Here is a 23,305-nt window from a genome sequence, read left to right as displayed (position 1 = left end):
TTTGCTTAATTTTCAAGAGGGAATTATGATCTTTCCATCAGTATAGGGGTCTAACATATACAGGGGTGCAGAAATCTCTCCAAAAATCAACAAAATGCATTTTGTCCATTATAAATCATATAAATTTGTCCCTAATGGTGACTTAAGATGAAATATGGATGTCACATTGAAAAATAATGCAAAAACATTGTGACACAATGTGGTATACATACCTAAATATGTAATCTTTCATTCTTGTAGGGCCTATATGTTTCTATACTCTACATTATGTAATCTTTTGTTTCATGGAGATGGGACAATAATTTACAAATGCTACCATTTATAACTCCAAGGGAATGTATTATGTACAACAAGGTTACAATAAAATAATATTCTAAGTTCTTGCCGGTGAGTCACAATAAGGAAATTTTAGCATAATTATCTTTTCTGCAAACACCAATTTGTAAATGTTCCTTGCTACTAACAACATAGGGCCAGGTACCTTTTACTTATGGCCTGTGAGAACATTAAGAAGTTTGTGAAACAAACTGTCTCTTACCTACCCAGACACATACCTGTGAGTACATCCATGCAGCTCAGTCAGCTTCTGTTGCCCAGCCTTGGAATGCAGTGCATCCACATTCTGAGTCACCAACCAGTGCACCTTCCCAAGGGCCTCCCAGTTACGTAATGCAAGGTGCGCTGAGTTTGGTAAATGTGAGGAGAACTGCGGCCATCCAACATAATTCCTAGCCCAATAGCGTTGGCGGGCCTGGCTACTCCGCAGGAACTCGGCATGCTGTATAGGTCGTCTCTCCGTGCGGAAATACAGCCCCACTCCCTCTGAGCGGTAGTCAGGGATGCCAGATTCCGTGGAAATCCCAGCCCCGGTGATCACAAAGAGTCGCTTAGTCTGGTAGACAAAGTTCTGAAGTTGCTCCAGTGCCAATGAACCTATCGGTGCGCTGGCTGGAACGAAGTCCAGGGTACTAGCAGATGTGAAAGAGCTAAACTTTTTGGTGTCCAGAAGCCATGGTATTGCTCTCCGAGCCAGGCGCATCTGCAAACAGACACAGCTCATGATCCACACGGGATGCACACAATCAATCTAGCATGATCCTTCTAAATACATTCAGTATTTTAATTCACTGTCTGAGCAGGCTTTCTCCCCCAATCTGGGTACCCCAAGCCTTTGAGTTAAGCAATTAAAAGGCAATGCCACCAAATACTAACAAAGTGTATTTAAACTTTTGACCCACTGAAAATCTGATATAGTACATAAAAGCTGAAATAAATTTGTCTCTTAGCTACTATTTTGAAATGACCTCTTATGGAAATAAAGTAGATACCCTAATGGACTTAACACAGGAAATGTATGGTAACATGAAATGTGTGGAGACTAACTCCTTACTAAATCCCGCACCCCTAACCACAAAAATGCTTTGCTACAGTGGGCTCCAGAATTATTGGCACCCTTGATAAATATGCACAAAAAATGCTAAACTAAAAAATAATAGTTATTGACATAAGCTTTATTTTCCAACATGTGTAAACTAGTGTGCTTGATTAATGATTCATTGGAATCAACCAAAGTATTAATTTTTTAAAATAAAAAAAATATGTCCCCAAAAAACAGGTTCCACAATTATTGGCACCCCTGGTTTAATACTTTGCGAAAACACCCCTGGTAAAGATGACAGCCACAAGTCTTTTCCTATAATTTGTGATAAGGCTAGAGAACATATTTGGAGGGATTTTTGACCATTGCTCCATGTAGAACTTTTCAGAATCATTGATATCTTTGGGTTTGCACTTATGGACCCCCCCCCCCTCTTCAATTCAGACCACACGTTTTTGATGGAATTTAAGTCTGGAGACCGAGATGGCCATTGGAAAACATGGATGTTGATTTCATTTCTGTTTAGATTTCAAGCATTTCTGTTCAGATTTTTATGTATGCTTGGAGTCATTGTCTTGCTGGACAATCTACCTATGACCAAGTCCTAGCTTCTTAGCAGAGACAACCACATTTTCTGCCAGAATTTCCTGGTACTTTGTTCCATTAATCTAAAATAGTGCCCCGGGACCACTGCCAGCAAAACACCTTCAAAATATCAATGACCCACCTCCATATTTGACAGTAGGTATGAGGTGCTTCTCCTGCATGCATTATTCTTTTGCCACCAAACATGTTGATGGTGTGTATGGCCAAAACGTTCAATTTTGGTCTCATCTGACAATATCACTCTCTTCCAGTCATAATTCCAATAACCTTTGGCAAGCTCCAGATTCTTGGTTTTGTTCATTGTGCTCAGTAAGGACTGTCTTCGTGCCACCCTTCCAAAGAGTTTATGTTTTTTTTTAGACTTGTTGACCGCAAGAAACAAACCGATCTCTGCAATTCTTAAACAGTGGTCCTTGGGTTAGTAATGGCCTCCCTCACCATCTTCCTCACCGTCCGTGGGGACACCATGCACTTGCTTCCTCTTCCTGCCAAATTAGCAACCATTCCATATGTTTTACACCTTTTTATTACTGCCCTTACAGTGCTAAGTGGTATGTTTAACCATTTATGTTTTTTTTTGTACCCATTACCAGACTTTTGACAGGAAATTACCATCGGTCTCTTCTGAATTGACAGTTATTTGGCTTTTCCCATGCTGATGGATGACAAAGGGATTTTGTATGCTTGTTATGTTGTTTTGTATGCTCATTTTTATTCTCTAGTGAAACTAGAAGTAATGGAATGACACAATATAGTTCTTTTAGACTGAGATGAACTAAATTAAGTAAAATTGTATTGCCAATTTCATTTTGTTTGGTTTTACTTACAATAATTGTTAGGGGTGCCAATAATTATGGCACCTATGGTTTTCAGAAAAAAATAGATTACTTAACCCTCCTGTTCTGTTCATTTTTTAGGTACAGCAAAAATGTTCCCGGGTCAATCCCCATACAGGGGGGGTTTGCAAATACATGAAATGAACCATTTTCATTTAAAATGTTGATTACACTAATTAAGGCCAGTAGAAGAAGTTTCATACTGAAAAAATAATTTTAAGTATTTTTCCTAGATTTTCAAACTTTAAAAAGGGTCAATTTGACCCGCAACATAACAGGAGGGTTAATAAAAAAACATTGAAGCATGAGAGTAAATGTATTGAAATAAAAGTATATAGTTTTCCCATACGTTTGAACATAAATGACACAGATAATAATCTATATGTTATTATATGCATTCTTTTTTCTTCATTTTTATTAAGGGTGTCAATAATTCTGGAGCCCACTGTATATGTAACGTGCTGCCGGCACAGGTCGATTGAAACCACATTGCATGGACATCTTTTTTTGAAGTCATAACAACGTTACGTTATCATTAGGTTATCATTCAGACGTTGGAAGCTGACCAGAATTCAACCTGTTGTTTTGTGGGGTAGACTATACTAGTATTTTCAGTGTGAGTGTAAAGTAACTGTCCTTAACATATTTAAAGCAAAATAAAAGCAATTGGATAGTATTGGTTTAAACAATAATTAGCAAATAAAGAATTAATGACACATGATTAAATGATCATTAATGATACATGGTCCATGAAGAAGTAGATAAGATAAAATGTTTGAAATAGGAAATATAGAGTATACAGAAATTCAGCTGACAAGACTTTTTTTGAAATTACATTTTATTTTAAGCAAACAGACATTTAAAAAAAAGCAATAACTTAAATAATTATTATTTAAAGGCTACTAGTAACAACAACAACAACAAAAACAATAATAATAATAATGTGGGTAGAAAAAGTCTATAAATATTTCTTGTTTTAATTAATTTTTTTCTACCACCTTCACCGTGCCATATTTTAAAATGCTAGCCAGAATCTGCATTGGGTCCAGCACGGTGCACCTCTGGCTCTTCCTGATATTTTCTGAAAGGCAAAAAAAAATGTATATGCAGTATATTAATATGCATGCCAGTCACTCCATTCCCAACATACAGTCACAAATGGCCAGTGTTTGTGCATATGCCTACAACTGATGTTAATTCATTCAAATGTTCTGTATTTAGCTAGAAGCTGGTTAGAAATGAACAAATTGGCCACTTTCTCTTTGTACTTTGGTTTATATTTATTACACATTTTAAAGCAGAAGTCGTTGATAATGACCAGTGTCAAAACTAAATAATTAATATTTCTTGATTGTGGTCTGTAAAATGCATTAGTTTCTATTGCTTAATAAATGCTAAAAGCATTGTTTCTCCTGAATATTTTTTACATTGAGTTCAACATGAAAATTAATCAGGAGAAACAATGCTTGTAGTATCTACTGCATATCTTGCAGCAGCACAATGGTTTGAGGCTCATTTGATACCTTGGACCCTTGATGACTTAAAGCCATTTAGCCAACAAATGTGTTCCATACTGTTTCAGCATAATTTACAGCTGAATCTAGTCCCACCCCCCAATTCCCATAGAGATCCATTCAAATGCAAAGAGTTTTTGTATCGCTTGTAGGACAACCTGAAAATAAGATATCCAGACTCTGATGATGTTGCTAGGTCACAGACATCAGGAAGTCATTGCATGCAAATGATATGCAGCCAAATACAAAACATGACTTTTATTTGACATTGTTAATTTGTCTACTGTATAAGTGAATTTCCCTGTTTATAGCTTTTCCCCAAACAGTTCACTGCAGCAAAAGTAAACGAGCAAATGGTGGCACAGGAGGTCTCAGGAGTGCATTTGTTTAATTCTTGCTAATTTTCTGACCAATGATTTGTTGTTAAGACCATTAAAAGCTTAATTTTTGCCATTTTGGGCTTGGTCCATTTTTTTTGCCCAGGAGTGTACTTGATACCTTTTTTATTGCAGTTTTTTTACTGCATTTTCCATTCTGCTTGTTTATTTGAATTTCTGTTGTATGTGACGTCAGGTTGTGTGTATTGTGTCCTATCTGTTTTTGATGTTGATTGATGATATGCCCAGCAATTAATTGCCCCTCAGGGACAAATAAAGGTTATTGAATCAAAATGAATTGATTAGCTGTATATGAAAAAAATAACCTACCATCTGTTTAAGTATGTAACTGCTCTTGAAGGCAGATGTTTGGTTGCCTTAATACGGAAAGTTGTATCCATTTCCTATGTATTTTCATTTCATTTCCTAATAGTTAAAATAAATAAAATAAATAAAATAGTTTTTTTCTTCAATTAAATATCTATGTCAAACGGATTTCTTTTTAAAGCTCAATGTACTTTTCCTGAATTCTTCTGGTAAGTTTGAAAGGAACTACAGCCACACCATCTTCACTTTCAGAGCTTTGTCTTACTATTTCTTTTTGCCTTAACATAACATAACATAACATAACATAACATAACAACATGACGACGAGGTCAAGCCAATCAGTGCTCACCAGATTCCTGACTTGTATCTAGTGCTCGAATTACCAACAGACTAGATAGTATCCAACAGCGTATCAAGCCTGGTCTGGAAAATCACCAGTTTCAGCCCCTACTATGTCACCTGGCAGGCGATTCCACACACTGACCACTCTCTGCCCGAAAAAATTCTCCCTAATTTCTGTACGGAGTTTACCTTTCGCTAATTTCCATTTGTGCCCCCTCGTTCTACTGACAGAACTCAACCTGAAGAATCTCTGGTAGTTGAGCCCCTTTATGAATTTAAAAGCCTCAATCAAATCATCCCTAAGTCTCCTTTTCCTTTTACAAAGCATGAAGAGATTAAGCATCTGAAGCATTCCTCACAGCTTTTATCTTTCACACCAGGAATCTATTTGGTTGCTCTTCTTATAACCTTTTCCCAGAGCCTCAATATATTTCTTGTAGTACGGTGCCCAGATCTGCACACAATACTCCAAGCATGGTTGAACAAATTTATTGCATAACATCCTTGGATTATACTCAATATATATGGCTATATATCCCAGCATCCTATTGGCATTTTTTACTGCTACAGCACAGTGCCTAGTACCTGAAAGGCTTTTTAAAAATTATTCCCAAATCCTTTTCAAATTGAGCACATTCCAATTTTGTTCCACCCATAAAGTAATCCTGTCTAATGTTTTTATTTCCCACATGCAGCACTACATTTGGCTATATTGAATTTAATTCACCAGATTTCCGCCCACTTCTGTATTTTGTCTAAATCTTCAATATCAACAGATTTTTTAATTATTTTCACTATCTCTATTATTATTATTTCATTATTTACATGAGGCATTTGCTCCGTGCTGCATCTAATTTTTCTTTACTCTGTTAAGAAAAAACTGAATTTAAAATACCTTGGCAAGCAGCGATCCTGGAAACCAAGCACCAAGCATGTGCAACAGTGACTTTATAAGACAGCCCAAAGAAATGACAACATTTGCAGTAAATTTACAATGAAATCCAGAAGTTATTAAAACCCCTGTTGAGTAATGATAGTATATAACAAAGTGTTTATCATAAAACAGTGTTAAGGGCACAGATAGTATATAAAACTACTATGTAGAATTTTCTAATATGTCAGATTTTATGTAGAAACAGCAAAAACGTTCAGCATGAGATAAATGTGAGTGTATCGTATTTAATTATGACAGAAATCATACTCCAAATGTAATAACCTGCGATAGACATGATAACAAAAAGACAAGTAAACTGTACCATTTGTCTTTTGCTCTCTGATCGAGGTTGTCATCGCTCTCAGGTTTAGTGGATGTCCAGTTCCTCTCTCAGATCTTTCAGGCAAGATAAAATCAAGTTGTAATTTCAGGAAAATAATGAGGAAAATTACAGAAAAAATATTAAGAAAATGATTCGAAAAAACCCAAAACATCGCTACATCTTACCTGGAAGGTTTAAAATGTGTCCATTGTAGTAAAACCTTGTGTGTTGGGGAATTTTTTTCCAGAGTATGACATGTTTCTTATTTCTGTCAAAGCCTTTTTTTCTTCAGATTTTAAGTTCTTGATGTACGACATGGGGACAGTTTGTCTGATTTTATCATCCATGAATCTAACAAATGCATTGGCCTACATCCGACAAAACATTACAGCAACCAAAGTTAGCTAGTCTACTGGTGGTTAGCAAACCGCAGATTTTTAAAATAGCTAGCTGCTAATGTTAGCTAAACAAGATACTTTCAATGAAGTTGAACAACAGTGTTCCTATAGAGAAACAAGCTTCTCAGCTCAGCTAACAGCCGTTAACTTTTTTGCCCATTGGCATTTAAAACTTAGTCACGAGATGGTGTAAATTGGAGGTAGCTAGCTGGCCACCATAGCAACTTTGGAATTTTTTGGAAGTTCTAGTATGTTGTGCCAACTTACTAGTAGAAATTGATCAAGGTATGATGCCACTAAGATGCCTTTCTGCAATGTTGTTTCGAAGTCTTGTAAGTTGAAAACTGGTTGTATTCTGGTTATCCAATGTTGGCGACCATATTACAACCAGAAAACAATGTCGAAACAACGTCATTTGCTCAATGGGAAGATATTTGTTGGATAAAAACACTTTTTAAATGCATATTTAGGTTTTTTCTTTTTAAAAAAACTTAATTTCCTTGTATTGTTCTGCACAAGCATATGTGTAGGCAGGTGGCTCTCTCTTATGGTTAACTTTAGTGTACATTGTTTATATAAGGTTGCATTTTCTAGGGTTGCTAATTGGCCAGATATGCCATGGCATTCTGCAGCAGCCTACTGAAAGTGGTATAGGTCATATGTTTCACACAACTCTGGTGATATATTTTGTGAAAATTGATAGATTTAGCTCAGCATTTAAACTGATATTTCTCAATGAGATCGAGACTGGAGGTTGAATTGAGAGAGTTGCCTGCACAAAATGTATCACAATGTATCAGAATATGTTAAGTATTAAACCTTGAACTAGGATTACATGAATTCGCCGTCATTACTGTTTTGCTTAAATTGCTATTTTGATATTATTCATATTAACATTACCCATAATAATGTATCATAACGTTCTTGTGTCCACTGTTCATGGTGATGAATCAATGAATGGTGACAAATAATGAGTAATATGTAATAAAGCTGGCATATGTTTTCTCTTAAATTTAGATGCTATTATGCCGATTCCACCATAATATTATTTTGACAACATTATTTTGACATATAGCCTACTGTCTTTGCATGATGATAGTGCTGATAATGATGACAAAGTGTAATCACATGAAAAATAACATGCCTTGTGTACACTCCTAAACTCGATATCAAAAATGCCTGACAAAACTCTTTATTTGTCAACATGGCCAGCCAATTACGTCTTCTCCCCCGCCAAAAATCAAATGAGTTATCAGAACAATTGTTATAAGGTAAGTGAAAAACACAATAAAAAATTCGAACGTTGCATACTTAATTATAAATCACATTTTCACGTTATGATGGTGGTTGCATCATCATTACAACGGAGTTATTTTCCAGAACATTTGTCGCAAAAAAAGAAAAAAAAAGAATAGCCTACTTCACCTGGTAGCCTAACTCTAAACTTTACATTCCAGTTGTTGTAAATGAAGAATGAGTGGGGTACATGCACTCTTTTCGTGGATTATACTGATTAGGGAGGGCTTCGGGGCAATGAAAACAAAAATAATATTAGTTTAAATTTATCCGTTCAAAAAAGGGTCTAGCAATTGCTGGACTAGAGGTAGCCAATGGCCATGGCAAAGTAGAAAAATTAGGCTGACTGAATCGCAGTTAGCAGCCGAATGACACATGCTGTTCACTTTCTCACTAACTGCATCTACAATTAATAAACTTACCTTTACAAAAAAGGTCGTCTGAGTCACGCTCCGAATCAAGAGTTATCCCATAATAAGTGAGATAACTACACAGAGGACAACAGATCACACTGACATTACGAAACTAGAGGACACAACCGGCTGCGGAAGCGAGCGAACTTAAGGGTTTATCTTCTTGTGCAATATATGAGCAATGATTTCAAAATAAAAGCGCAAAAGTTCATCAGTTGAGTATGCTTACAGTCTGGGCCACGCTCATTACAAGACAGTTCAAACAGCAATGTAATTATGTAAAAATCCCATGTTATGATCTCTGAGAAAGATAGTGTTACCATAAAAGCTGATATTATGTTACAGTGACCTTAAATGGGCATGTCTCACATTTTCCACAGTGTGCCTACAGTCTGGGCCATGCTCTTTACAAAACAGTTGAAACAACCATCTAATTATGTAAAAATCATGTATAATGGTCTCTGAAAGATACTGTTGCCATAAATGCTCATACACAGTTATAATGATTTTAACTGGACATATCTCAAAATTTCCACTGTAAAACCTCTTCCTATTGAGTGTATATATTGTCTGGGCCTTGCTCATCATAAAATTGTTGAAACTGTGAACTAATTATGTAAAACTCCTCTGAAATAAGCCAATATTATATTATAATGACCTTCAATGGTAATTATAATTCCCATTATAATGGGAATCCCCCTCAAACTCTCCTCTCCCATATAGCTTTGTTAATTCACTTGGGAGACTTGTTTCTTCAACTTACAGTCAAATCGGCTTGATTTTCTAAATTGAGTTGAATGGGAAGAAAGCTCTTTCATGCTTAGCATACAGACTTCCAGGCACTTCACTGCCCAGTCCCCTCTAGTTCCCATACACTCTATGGGTTGGATAAGGGTGTGCTTTCCTGTATTGGTAAAAGTGCATGTCAAAGGTACTTGTCCTTTATTATACATTGGTAAAAGTACACACTCCCTACAGACCAGAACTATAAAGCATAAGAACACTATTCCAGAGGCATGGGGATAAATCATTTGTCTCCCAACATTTCAAATTCTCTGGCAGATTTATGTTTTTAGGCATTGACCGGATTCCTCCACACATATAGGAGGCAACTGTCATACTTGAAGTAGATGTCATACTATTTCAAACAGAAGGCTCTTTTTGAGCTCAAGTCACTGGTCCCTTATGGCATGAATGGCAACCTCATCCTTAATTGTTTTCTCTAATTTAGTCTTTATGTATAATTTAGTATTTTCTCTTGCAGATTCATCATGAATTTATATAAAATATAGTTGCTGTTGGATCCTGTGAATCCAATTTGTGACTTCAAAAAATGGTCCTCTAATTATCCCACCTGTAAGGTATCTCTTCATTAATAGATCACTCCTTTATGTGAACCATGTATTGCATCTTTCTGAGCACTGAAGAAAGCATGGAGCTGAAATGTTTGCTCAGCTATCTAGCATCTGCAATAGCACTTTTCTTTTTGCTGTTTGCCTTATTATATTTTTGTGTGACATCTGAGTCTGACCGCATATGCAGAAAACATACAGCATTATTTTTCATCATCAGTTTTGGAAATGGAAAAATGAATGACTGAATGACCCTGCCTGCCTTCCTGGTCCTCAGTTTTAAGTTGTTGTCTCATCTTTTCATGGAAAGGCCGCTGATGAATTTTTGTACTGTATATTTGCAACAAATATTGACATTTGCTGATAAAGTTCTTTATTAAATAAAGTTCTCTCCATTAAATTGACCCATTGTTTATAAGAAGAAATGTCAATCACAAATATGACATTATGGAAAGAACATTTTCTAGCATATTCTGTCATTTTAGGACACAGACATAATATGAGCATGCAAAGTGCTTGGAAGTAAACATTTATATTATACATAATTTCACCTTAAGTGAAATAGAACACTGGACATAATTTAAGGTGCACCTGTTGTCTGCTTAATTTTATTAGGAATCTGTCAGCTTGTTTTAATGAGATGAGATACTAAAACTTTGTTTCCCTATTTTCACTAAAACTATCACAATTTTGTTACCCTTTTTTTAACTAAAAGTGTCACAACAGGCATTCTGTTTCAATAGTTCTCTGAACAATATATACAGGCAGTCCCAAAATGTAACATTATCAAATATATGACTTGCTACCATCTACTTATTTGAATGAGGAGTGTATTCTCCCAGTTCTACATTTGTAATGGTACTGAAATTTAATGGAGCAGAATGCCTCAGGAAACCAGATATGCATGAGCACAAGGCAAAAAATAAAGAGTAAATTAAAATACCCCTGGCACCTTAATTATAATATTCATTAATTGTAAGATCCATTTGCTAACTATTTGTGTACTTAATATCTAATGTCATTCACTTATGTTGAATCTGATTTGCTTTGCATTAATATAGTGTTCTACTCTGTTCTGACTTTTTTTGTTTGCACAACAAAGATAGCAATCTACAGTATGTTGTTTGCCATAACTGGCAGCTGAAGTTTGGACAAAAGTATCTGCCAAATGAATGAAAGTGAAAGTGAATGTAAACGTGTCATTTCTTAATACTGTTGTGACAGGATGTGGTAGCTATCATAGATGGAGAGGCGGAATGAGGCCTGGCTTATAGGTTCTCTGGTGTTCCCACTTGTAACAGATGCTCAGAATATGGTACATACATCCTGAGTACAGAACTCCAAGATTTCTGTAGGAGGAAATAGACAATATTTTATGAAAAATTCACAGTATAATGCAATGAGACCACCATACCACATATCCATGTCCAAAACCAGTTTAACACAATTTGTGATGCGTTACAGTTCAAGGTTGAATATTTGCTATGGGATCACCCAAGGTGGAATTAATACGCATGAAAATGCATAATCTGGCAGTCATCCATGGTTTCTAATTTTGATTTGAATTATTTATAGTAATAATAATAATAATAATTTTATTAAAATACAATCTGTGTTATTTATTATATTTTCCCCAAATGTATGTGTAAAATCTTATATATTGACACTGCCATAACTCTGCTCTGTTTTATAGAGCATTTTATTTACATTATATTGCATATGTTAAATCTGGGTCAATGAAATGACATAAATCTTTTGTCCGAATGCAATATTTTACAAAAAGAACAGTTAAATAATAAATCTATTAAATTATGCACAATAATTTCTCTTTTATTCAACCACGAACCTGATCATAGTATCAGATGATTAATTCAGGCATGTCTACCATCTAATGTTATTTGATGTAACAGTTCAAAGATTATTCTAAACAAAGAGCGTTTAAAAATGTGAACGTGTTGAACCTGTGAGAACATGTGGCTGATTTCAGTCAGCACCAATGGGACAAAAACCCAGACTGTTTGCTCTGCCAGTTATCTTCAAAACTGTTTGGTGAGTCTGGAACACTCATCTTTGGTGAGTGTTCCAGAGATAAGTAGAGGTTGCAAAGGTGGCTTTCCAGATATAGGACCCTGGCCCACCTATTTGGAATCGGCAAATCCTCTGAGAGCTGAATTGTACAAAATGTTTGTCAGATTATAACATCAGAGCTGCTGAAAAAATGCATATTGCAACCATTGTGCTTAAAGATTTAAATGGTAATTTTATAGGTACCTGTGGGGTTTCAATTTCTCTGTGTTTGTGAAGTACATGCTACAGTATGACCCCTACCAGACTGTGTACAGTTGAAGATAGTCTCCACTGTCCTGTAGAAGTCTTCTCCCAAGATGGCTCGATAGTCCAGGTGGCTTGTATGGACAAAGCACCGTGTGACATCTTTGAAAAGTAGATCACTCTCGCCATATTGTTGGGACTGAAAGAGATTGAATTCATCTGGGTGTGCTGCCAGTGTTTCCTGTCAGGTGGTATAGGAGCAGAGGGAACAACTTAACGTCAAAAATGCCATAAAACACTGTGATACATCATAAAATTAAATTCACTTGCTCAGAATTTCAGTTTAGTGTGGTCTGACAATTGTTTTCAGAATAAAAATAATAACATTAAATAACATTAAAAGGGCAGTAGGTTATTCTTATTGCCACAAATAGGATGCCGGCATAAAGTACACTGAACAGAATTACACTAGGTTGTCAACTGAATTTTAAATTTGTCTTCATTTCTTTGTTTGCACTTTGTATTGTTATAATTTGATACTTTTCTGAAACGCCAATGCTGTTGTTTCTCTTTTCCAGCTTTCCCTGGTGACGAATGCTATAGCAGCTGGTTACAGTCAAATAAAAAGAGATATTTCTATACAATTTACTGAGGTTTACTTAAATCAATTCACAACTGTCACAGAGCTGCATTACCAGAAAGGAAGTTCTCCCTGTAAAAAAATAGTTATATACTTATAAATTGGCTTCCATTGAGATCTTGTTATAAGTGGGTCAGCAACATGACATTACTTACATATTACATATGTGTGTAACTGTACTCTTTCTTTATTGAACCAATAAAATATCATACATATAAAATGGTTTCATTAGTCTTACTAATAATTTTAAATCTGGGTAAATTCAAATCTTTTTAAAAACTTACATTTTTTGTCATTCTAAAAACCTTTTCAGTTATTGGCTATTGCATACGTGTACATTCTTCATTTTTTGATGGGTCTGATTGATTGTTCACTGAAAGTTTCTTCCTGCCCTACTTTGGAGAGGAATTTAATGGCTGTTAGTTATCACAGAGGCATAATCATTGTAGTGACTTGTTATGGCCAGCTTTATCAGAATTCATGCCACTCGCAATGAAATTGAGTGTCTTTCCATTCTCTAATGAGAAATGACATTTCACATACTGTACTGCAAACATGAATATTCTGAAGAATCTAAGCTAACCCTGGTAGTTTGGTGGCTGGTGTTTTGCAGTTCCAAAAAATGTATGATTTAACTGTTTGCCCAAATCATGCTAATTTTGAATCATAGGCCCATTATATCACATATTATATCATATCACTCTAAAGTCAGTTAACAGCTACTGAGATGGAGTCTGAGTCTGGGATGCAGATGCTTTTTCAAATATCCCTAAAATCATGATTTTAGGAGGTTAGGTAGATTTTATATTGTTTAGAGATTACATCAAGGACATACAGTGGTTTGCAATTGTTTGAAATTATTCTCACTGAAGTTCACATGTTTTTTTAAAGACAAAATTATTTGTTATTAAACTGAAATATGCTGCTTGCATAAGTAATCAAACCCCATACATTAATATTTAATAGTACCACCTATTGCTGCAATAACAACTCTGAGTGTTTTGAGGTTAGTATAAACCAGCTTTGCACACTGTCTGGGTCAGATTTTTTCTCATTCACAAGGCAGATTTGTTCCAGGCTGTTCTAGTTGGTTGGATGATGATTGTTTGATGATGTTGGTTGGACCACAATTTTAAAATACAGCCACAGATTCTAATTGGGATTGAGATCAGGCCTTGGACTGGGCTACTGTAGAACATTCATCTTTTGCTACTTGAGCCACACCTACATTGCTGTATCCTTGTGCTTAGGATCATTGTTATGCTGAAAGGTGAACTTTCTCCCATGCTTCAGTTTTATAGCAACTTGAAACAGGTTGTCTTGCTTTGTCTTGTATTTGAGATTCACCAGTATATGCTGAAAATAATTAAAAGCAGACTGAACATTTTCAACAGCTATATGTACAGAGTAATATGTAAGTATTGTGTCATCAGGATACAAGTGAAACTTTGCAAACTTTGCAGTAAACAAGACTGGTTTTAAGATAGAACCCTGAGGAACTCCTGTTGTGACATTCAGATCATATACTACCTAAAACCACACACTGTGATCTATCTGATAGGTAGTTATTAAACCACTTGAGAGCTGTGGTATTGGGGCCAATTAAGGAAAGTTAATGTGCTGTAAAAGAATGGGGTGATCAACTGTATCAGCCTTACAAACAAATCTACAAAAAGAGCTTCTCAGAACTACTTGATGATTGTCCAGAGCTGTTACAATATAATTTCCAACTAAGGAGCTAGCTGTGATGATGCTATGTCTAGACCTAAAACCAGACTGTTGGTGAAATAGGATTGAATTGCTAGCCAGGAATACCTTAAGCTGTGCATATATCAATGATCCTAAATTTTTTGCTGAGCAAGGTAACTTGGAAATAGGACAGTAATTATTTAAATCATCAGAATTTAATTTATGTAAATGGAGTACCCAAGCAGCCTTTCAATTTTTGGGGATTACACTGTAGGTACTAGTATGCATATAGGGGTTGTGGTCAAAAGCTAGTTCGTGCATGTCCTGGCTCCAACCCATGGACTCGCTAGAGGAATCCATGCCTGCTTGGCGCTGGGAGCCTCTGATTCAGACGACAGGTACTGGTGGGCAAAAAAGGCCGCAGGTGCAGCAGTTGCAGAAGCAAAAGCCAAGGCATGGGAGGAGTCTGGCTGTTCTTAGCAGGGATAGTGAAACTCCGACCTCAACTGGGGATACTGTTGGTAGATGCAAGGAGCGCTTTGAGGAACTCCTGAATCTGGCAGACACACCTTATTTTCAGGAGGCTGAGCTGGAGCAAACTGGGGGATCAGAGGCTCTGTGGCAGAAGTCACTGGGGTGGATGGAGAGCTCCTAAGTGGCAGAGCACCAGGGGTGGATGAGATTAATCCAGAAATGTTAAAGGTTCTGGATGTTGTTGGTATGTCATGCCTGACACGAATCCTCAATGTCACATGGAAGTCGGGAACAGTGCCTTTGGAATGGCAGACCGAGGTGGTAGTCCCCTTTTTTTTTTTTTTTTTAAAGGGGACTGGAGGGTGCGCTCCAATTATCAGGGAATCTCACTCCTCAGCCTCCCTGGGAAAATCTATGCCGAGGTACTGGAAAGGAGTTTACGATCATTAGTCAAACCCCAGTCGAACTCCAGGCTACGGAACAACAGACCAGCTTTTTAATCTCCCGCAGATATTTGAGGGGGCATTTGCCTATCCAGTATACAGTATGTTCTGTGAATTTGGAGAATGAAAATTAATGTGTGCCCTGGGGTATATTGTGGGAGGTGCTGTGGGAGTATAGGTTGCCTGGGTTGCTGTTGCGTGCTATTCGGTCCTTGTATACTCAGAGTGTTACAGTACAACCTGATCTAGGGTCAGGCTGTAACAGGGTAAATGATAAGGGAAACGGGTAAGGGAAACATGCTGCAAACCGACCAGAAACTCCAGTGCCTATCTGCTTATCCAAATCTGACTGAATGCTTGCTAGTCTTCGAAGGTTACTGCGCATGAGGAGGCTTTTACTGCTGAACTTCGGACAGTTAGCTGATAATCGGAAACTAAAAGCCCGAATAGCGTACCCTCTACAGAGCAGCTTCAAAAACAATAAAGAAAAAATAACAAAGCAAAGTAATAAACGAATGTCCAGCTGGGAAAACACTAACTAACCAAAGCACTATACGGCGATCAGAGGGAAAAACATGAGGTCAAGAACGAGCGTACGGTCAAACATGAAATCCAATCAGCAAACAAATCATAGGGGCTGGGTAAGAATCAGAAATTGAATACATAAGCAAATGGCCAGAAGCACAATATCACGGAGCAAACAAACTAGAAAGGCTAAAGCAAGAATCGGAGTCGATGGGAACAGGTCAGTGATCATACATAAGATCTAATTAGCCAACAAACCAAAAGGGCTAGGCGGGAATTGGAGTCAAACAAAGTTAGAGTCGATTATGCAAAGTCAAACGAGGCAATCACTAAACACAACACACCAACCACAAGTTTTAAGAGCTAGTCCCCGCTGGTAGGTGGGAAACGGCGGCTTTTTCAAGCCCAGCAACTGGATACAGAAATGATCAATTAGATGACAACTGGACAGAAGAAACACACGCAACAGTGACAAATTTAAACACAAACTTACGACTAGGGTCGTAACACAGAGTGAGAGCTGTGTTCGCATTTTTCGGCATTAAGTCAAGCTTGTTCAACGTGGGTGTTGGACTCTGCTAAGCGTGTGGTTTGTCTCCCCTCCTGTTCTTGGTATTAATGGACAGGTGCTCTAGGCGCAGCCGAGGTACAAAGTGTGTCCAGTTTGGGGACATAGGAGTGGCATCTCTGCTGTTTGCAAATTATTTTGTTCTCTCAGCTTCGTCGTATTGTGACCTTCGATGCGCACTAGAGGGATAGGAACGTCTGGGCTGCCCTGCTTGCCCTGTTGCCACTGTGACCTTGATCTGGACTAAGCGGTTAGAAAATGGATGGATTGCTGGAACTATACGCAGAATGCATGCTGTGATAGATGTTTAATAGTGAATAGTTGCAATTGAAATGAGGTAAATTGGGAAGAGAGTAAAATTGGGGATATTATGCCCTTCTATTTAAGAAGCAGCTGATATAAGTAAAGGGGTGACGGATGGGCTGTTTTTATGCTCTCTTTGAAAGAGCTGCTTAGCAGCAATAAAATGTTTATTAAAGGCAGCTCCTGTCTCCGGCATGCTGGTAATTAAGGAATGTTCATAATTTATTTGTTTATTATTATTGTTTATTCATTTATAATCAGTTAAAAGGAAATTTAACATTCATCTAGCACATAATGTATCTGCACACCGCAAATATGAATAAGTACTTTCCATGTTCATGGAGACACTAATAATCCATAGTCCAAACTGGTGCGTCAAACATAACATATGACTGACCCACCCACGAATGCTTGCACTTAAGTATGTGAAATGTCCTCATTAGAGAATTGTGTAACCTCTTGAAAGACTGGCCACAATGAGCCATTACAATAACTATGCCTCTATGATAACTAACAGCCATTAGCTAGCCCCCAATACAAATATGCTCAGCCTCCCTTTCTCTCCTCTCCTGAATCACTCCAATAATCCATATTTATTGTCATTTTAAGGGGAAACATTAAGGGAGAAATTTGTCCTAGTTAGGTCAAGAGCCCAAGATGTCTGGTCACAAGCTCTGGTTGCTTGATAAAAGGGAACTCCTCCCCCTCCCAAATCCAATAATCACTCCTCTGGGCAAGGCTGTGTCTCATGACATGAGAGATAATATTCTTAGTTTATCAATATATTGTGACCAATCAACTGGTGCACTACACACTTCTTGTTTGTGCACTGGTATTAAGACTTCACTCCCGCTAAGAAGTTTTGAGAACCTTCATTGTTATCTTCTTTCTATTTTTTTACTCTAATAAAGCGTACCTTTTCTCAGCTCTGCATTTCAATTTATTTATAGAATTGTAAAGTTAAACTTTTCTTTCAGTTCCACCATTTTCTTATTGTTGTTCCACTGTATTTCCTAATGAGATTCAATCTATTTGAGTTGAGTTTGTCATTTGAGTTTCTTATATTTTAGTTTCTAAAATTGTTTAAATATTCTAGGCATCTCATAAAAAGTGGTTACTTCTCTCATGCTGGTGGTTGGATCCTACCGATCATTCCTTGCAATTGTTGGGCACTATTGATGCCTTTGGAAATCCTCATTATGTGACCTCAATACCTCAGATATTGAGGTTCACATGAGAAGCATCCCTGGAACTATGATTCAAACAATAGTTTGAGATAATATAAATCCACAGATCATGCTGCCCTACACATGTGATAACTTGTCAAAGGAGTTCCCGTGTGATTCCCTGACCTGTGACTTCATGAGAAAATCATAGACACGGGCGGTGAGTATGGGGCGGGTCATGACAAGATTTGGTGGTATGGCACCAAGGTGACAGCTCTCCCACTGGGAAAGGGATGCCCGTTGACCATCTTGACACAGCAGCTCAAAATCCCAAGCTAGCCAGCCCTCTGCCCAGCCACTAGAGCCCAGACCTGCAGTAGAGGAGGACAATCACAGAAGTGTGTACACACTGTTTTGTAATATCACAGAGAAAATATCACAGAATCTACACATATTCAAGGAGCTACAAATACTTGGTACTGTCAGATGCAGTTTTCACAAAAAATGAAACTGGAGACTGGAGGGGTGGTGTAGTTAGGGCGCTATTTGCGGGCGGAGAGGGAGGGGTTTAGCTGGCGTTGCAACCCCAGGTGTGTGCAATGACAATTAATTGCTAATTGGTTATATGCCCTGCCTGCAGTGAGACCGAGGGTGGAATGAGATGCACGTGGGAGCAACACCAAGTGCTTCAGTATCGTGTGTGTTTTGGTTTGTTTTAGTTTTTGTTTGTGTATGTACGACCTTCAACTGACCGCAATAAAACCTGTGTGCGTCAGAGAACAGAGGATTGTGTGGTTTGTGGGGAGAAGGACTGTAACAAAAATTGCTGTAGATCTTAAAGACTCAACACTTACTGTAGACACAAAAACAAAAACCACAGTTTGAGAAAGACATGGACAAAGGGGATATGGCTATTAAAAAGCACAAGAAGAAGAGAGCAATGACAGTTGGCATGAACTTTGATTTAACTGAGGAATTGGTACAAATGTTCATATTGTAATAGGTGGATCACCCAGAATTATATATATTTTTAAACATGTATGCAGTAAAGGAAGCAGGAATCATAATATCTAGCCAATGGCCCCAAGCGTATTTTAAGAAGTATTGATTTGCAAAAAAACTAAATGAAAGAACAAAACAGCTGACAGCATGTCATTGACAGATCCACAGATTCAAAAGCTTCTATTTTGCACATTTTGTGAGTTTTGCTCAGAAAACCGTTCACAAGTGATTTGAGTCGTTCAACCATAGTGTATCTACACATCATGAATTATCATCAGTGGCAGAAGGCATTGTAAAATTAGTAAATGCATTTGAGACTGACTAGAGGAAAAGGACTACATTTTAGACTGAGTTTCGTGAGTAATACTTAGATCAATATTCTTCCTGACTTTTGCCAAATCTGTGCATTTAACATTTAAAGCTCATGGTCATGGCAAGCAACATATTGGCAAACAATTTTATATGGTTAAGCGGGTCACCCCTGTTAGAAAGATTTTTAAACATTGGCTAAGTTAGGTATACAGACCATCTGAGAAATGCAGTCACACGGGAAAGAGGTTCCATTCTTTACCGATGAGTCTGCCTCCTGAGCTATGGGATGGGAAACTAGCTATGCTGCTGCAAAGTAAGCTAGAATTCAAAATACACCCGGTTTTAATTTTTTAAAATGTTTTCCTTGTTCTTTGTGAGCATTTATTACAGCACTGTCTGACACTCAAAATACACTGAACCTGACATGTGTCAATGAACATACATATTATGCTGTCATTATATCTCATGTTCCTGATTAAGTGGTAGTTGAACAATTACCTGAAATGAATTCAGCAATTAATTGAATAATTGTTTGACTCATGCCTTGTAATAGTGGCTCCATCAACTCGTTGGTGGACGTCTAATAAACATGCCAGCTGTCCATATAGTTTTCTCTGGGCTGTAAATATCACATCTGTTTTTCAGTCATTTTTCATTAATGTGGTTCATCGCTTACTCATCTGTATTTGTGGGGGAAAAAACACTGTAATCCCGATGTGATGGAGGAAATATGTTGGACAGCATCTAAGTCAACTTGTAATAATGTCATAGTACTTACTCTTAATGTTGTCCTCTAAATTGTGTTGCTCCAGGAATGCTACATCTCCATAGGTCTTCCCACTGGGGTCTCCTACCAAACACCTGCACACGAGACCAAGGTTACTCCACCTCCCAGCATGCATCTGCTCAAATTTCCTGTCATACTTTCCTCCAGACATTCAAATTCTTTGCCAGTTTAATATTTATCTCAGCAAATAAGGAAGGTAATCTTGTGTCACTTGGCATATTCCAAGGAAATGAAAGAAATAAAGTTCTCATCTTACTTCATGGTTATCCAGCCATATCAACATTAGAGACATATTAAAGAAACAGGTTGACATCAGCTTGCAATCAGTTAACATATATTCTAAATTTCATAATAAAATAATAATAACTATGTTATTTATATTTTATGTTTCTCTTGTAAGGGCTTCTTATGGATGTAGTCTGTATGTATTTTAATGTGTACTCTGTTTCTTGCTTGACATAGTTAACACTAGTGCTTCAGTGATGTCTGCATCTTGACTCGCTGGTCTGGTAATGTTGTTAGCCAGGTCTGGCACTATTGCTCAAAATGAATCAGGAGTGGTGTGTCGTTCGTGAATGATTCACCTCCATGTATAGATTTGTTCATTTGGATCAGCTCTCAGTAAGTTGCAAACTTACCATTTGCTGAAGCTGCAGTTACGCCTATTGAACTATTTTCACCATTGGGCTGTGTACTAGCAATTATCCAATGACAGGATTGATCTGCTTCAGCAGGGTGTGCTGAGCCTCTCCCGTCTTTATGATTAAAAGCAACAGTCCCTAAACTGAAAGCAGCGGCAATGTTGAAGAACAAATACGTGAAGGGACTGAATCCACATTGAGCAAGCTACGCAGCTGCTGGATCCCTACCACTCCCACTCACCCAGACGTCTTTGTATTGCAATGACAAACACTTGCCTGCGTAAAATTGAAAGCAACTGGCTTACAACTTAATCCAGCTCTTTAACTGCATGATATAATGTAGCCAAAATAAAATGCAATTGAAATAGTAAAAGTTTTCAGTACACATTTCCCAATGGATTCTGTACCAATAAAGCTACGCATTCATTAGAAATTGTCCTACACTGCTAAATATTATATAATAAAATAGCCTGTAGATTATATTGTTATAATCAATCCTTTGTGGGTTGCAAATAATTTCACAACTTGCGTCACCTAAGTTGCACATCTTTTATTTTTGCAGGCTAAATGGTGCACAAACATCTGTGAAAACTACGGTCTATGTTATGTAGAAATTCACCTACAAAAAACAGTAGGTGACTTGTTTCTGAGCAGTTTTTCACTGAACCAGCTTGTCACATGGATGTTTATAATGACGTTAATGTCATTTGGTAAAAAACTAATTAGCATATGGGGTATTTACTTAAACAAAACCCAATGGATGCAGTCTAGAAGGCTATATTATTTTGCTTGTCCTTCGAAACGGCGTTTTCCTTAATTATGTAATATGAACAGATCATAGCAATTTAATTGCGATTGTTATTAATCAATTAACTGATGTTTGGCTTAACATTTTCATTGCTGGCAACGAGGTAGACCTCAAGGGTTTAATGCTACAGAATACAATGACATTCTAGCGAATTGTGCGCATCCAACATGGTGGCAACAGTTTGAAGAAGGCCCTTTCCTGTCACGGTACGTGGGGGTTAGGACCCAAACACAGAGGGGGGAAAACCCCAAGAACTCCAAAACGGAAATACAGACTTTAATTACACAAAAAACTCAAAAAAAACAGAAAAGAGAGAATCCAACGAGAAGCTAAACGGGCAGGGCAGAAACAGGTGGACAAAAACAGGCACGGGGAAACACGGGCAAACGCTCAGGCAAGACACATGGAAACACAAGCGAAAACACAAGGAACCAGCACCCAAGTCAGGGAAGAAGAAGACTTAAATAGACCAGACACTGACGAGACACAGCAGGGCACAATGCACAATCAGGCCACAGAGAGGGAAGGGAAAACGAGACAACCAAAAACCAATAATTGAACAATTGAAACCAATAATACAATTAGACAGGGGGAGCAGGACACAAAACAGAAGTGCCGCCATCTGGCGGCCCAACAAGGGAAACACAGACCGGAACACAGAACCATTGTGTGGACACTTTCCTGTTTCAGCATGACAATGCCCCTGTGCACAAAGCACAAAAGTCCATAAAGAAATGGTTTGTGGAGTTTGGAGGGGACAAACTTGACTGACCTGCATAGAGCCCTGACTTCTACCCCACCAAACACCTTTGGAATGCTGACCTCACGCCCAACATCAGTGCCCAACCTCACTAATGCTCTTCTGGGCTGAATGGAAATGAATCCCCACAGCCTTGTTCCAAAATCTACTGGGAAGCCTTTCCAGAAGAGTGGAGGCTGTTTCAGCAGCAAAAGGGGGTCCAACTCCATATTAATTCCCATGGGTTTGGAATGAAATGTTCAACAAGTACATGGGTGTGATGTTCAGGTGGCCACATGCAATTGGAAATGTAGTGTATAATGTAATTATTAATCCAGTAAATAATGATGATACATACAAGTGGGTTTTACCGCAGGAACACAGTTTGGCAAGTTTATTCTCTTGTACTTGTTGGTTGAGTTAAAAGACAAATGTTAAATCCAGGCAGATGCCTGCACTTACCTCAGTGCCCCCATATTCCCATAGTAACGCTCGTTGTGGTTGTCACTACAGCGCTTTGTTCCAGATTCAGCAGTTCCCCCAATGCACACCTTACAGAGACTACCCTGGGAACCTGGCAGACATCCCTTCCAGAAGACCTCACTGTATACTAGTACAGAGAAAGAGCAGACATTATTTTTTGGTTCCATATTCGTACAGTACATCACAGTTATAAAAATCCAGTCCTGGAGGGCCACGGTGTCTGCTGGCTTACATAATGTTTCAGAACCTGCATCTCAGATGTAAATCTTGGCTAAAGAGTCCACAGACCTTGCACTAAATGCCTTAGGTGTATGCTGATTTAAAGGAAAGCGCCTGCAAACAATGAGGTCATCTAGGAG

General features: G+C 37.7%; 1 protein-coding gene across 10 annotated transcripts in view; it reads right to left on the bottom strand.

Moving 5' to 3' along the window:
- sxph (saxiphilin) overlaps positions 1 to 23,305 on the bottom strand; it is a 66,626-nt gene that overhangs the window by 7,166 nt on the left and 36,155 nt on the right. For 3 of the 10 annotated variants that reach the window (XM_064296285.1, XM_064296284.1, XM_064296281.1), the window contains 5 exons: positions 22,926 to 23,073; positions 20,267 to 20,349; positions 18,361 to 18,545; positions 12,424 to 12,607; positions 840 to 1,039 (listed from right to left, as the gene is read on the bottom strand). In XM_064296285.1, coding sequence (XP_064152355.1) covers positions 987 to 1,039; positions 12,424 to 12,607; positions 18,361 to 18,545; positions 20,267 to 20,349; positions 22,926 to 23,073 — 653 coding nt within the window. In that variant the 3' untranslated portion in view covers positions 840 to 986. Of the gene's footprint in view, positions 1 to 542; positions 1,040 to 6,636; positions 6,711 to 6,821; positions 6,939 to 8,752; positions 11,445 to 12,423; positions 12,608 to 18,360; positions 18,546 to 20,266; positions 20,350 to 22,925; positions 23,074 to 23,305 lie in introns of those variants that run through there. The other 7 variants (XM_064296283.1, XM_064296282.1, XM_064296287.1 and 4 more) reach the window with 7 other exon arrangements.

Source organism: Anguilla rostrata, chromosome 10 (genome assembly GCF_018555375.3).
Source record: "Anguilla rostrata isolate EN2019 chromosome 10, ASM1855537v3, whole genome shotgun sequence".
In the NCBI taxonomy this organism is placed as follows: domain Eukaryota; kingdom Metazoa; phylum Chordata; class Actinopteri; order Anguilliformes; family Anguillidae; genus Anguilla; species Anguilla rostrata.
Note: the sequence above shows the minus strand (reverse complement) of the source record. Positions and strands in the feature narration are given on the sequence as shown.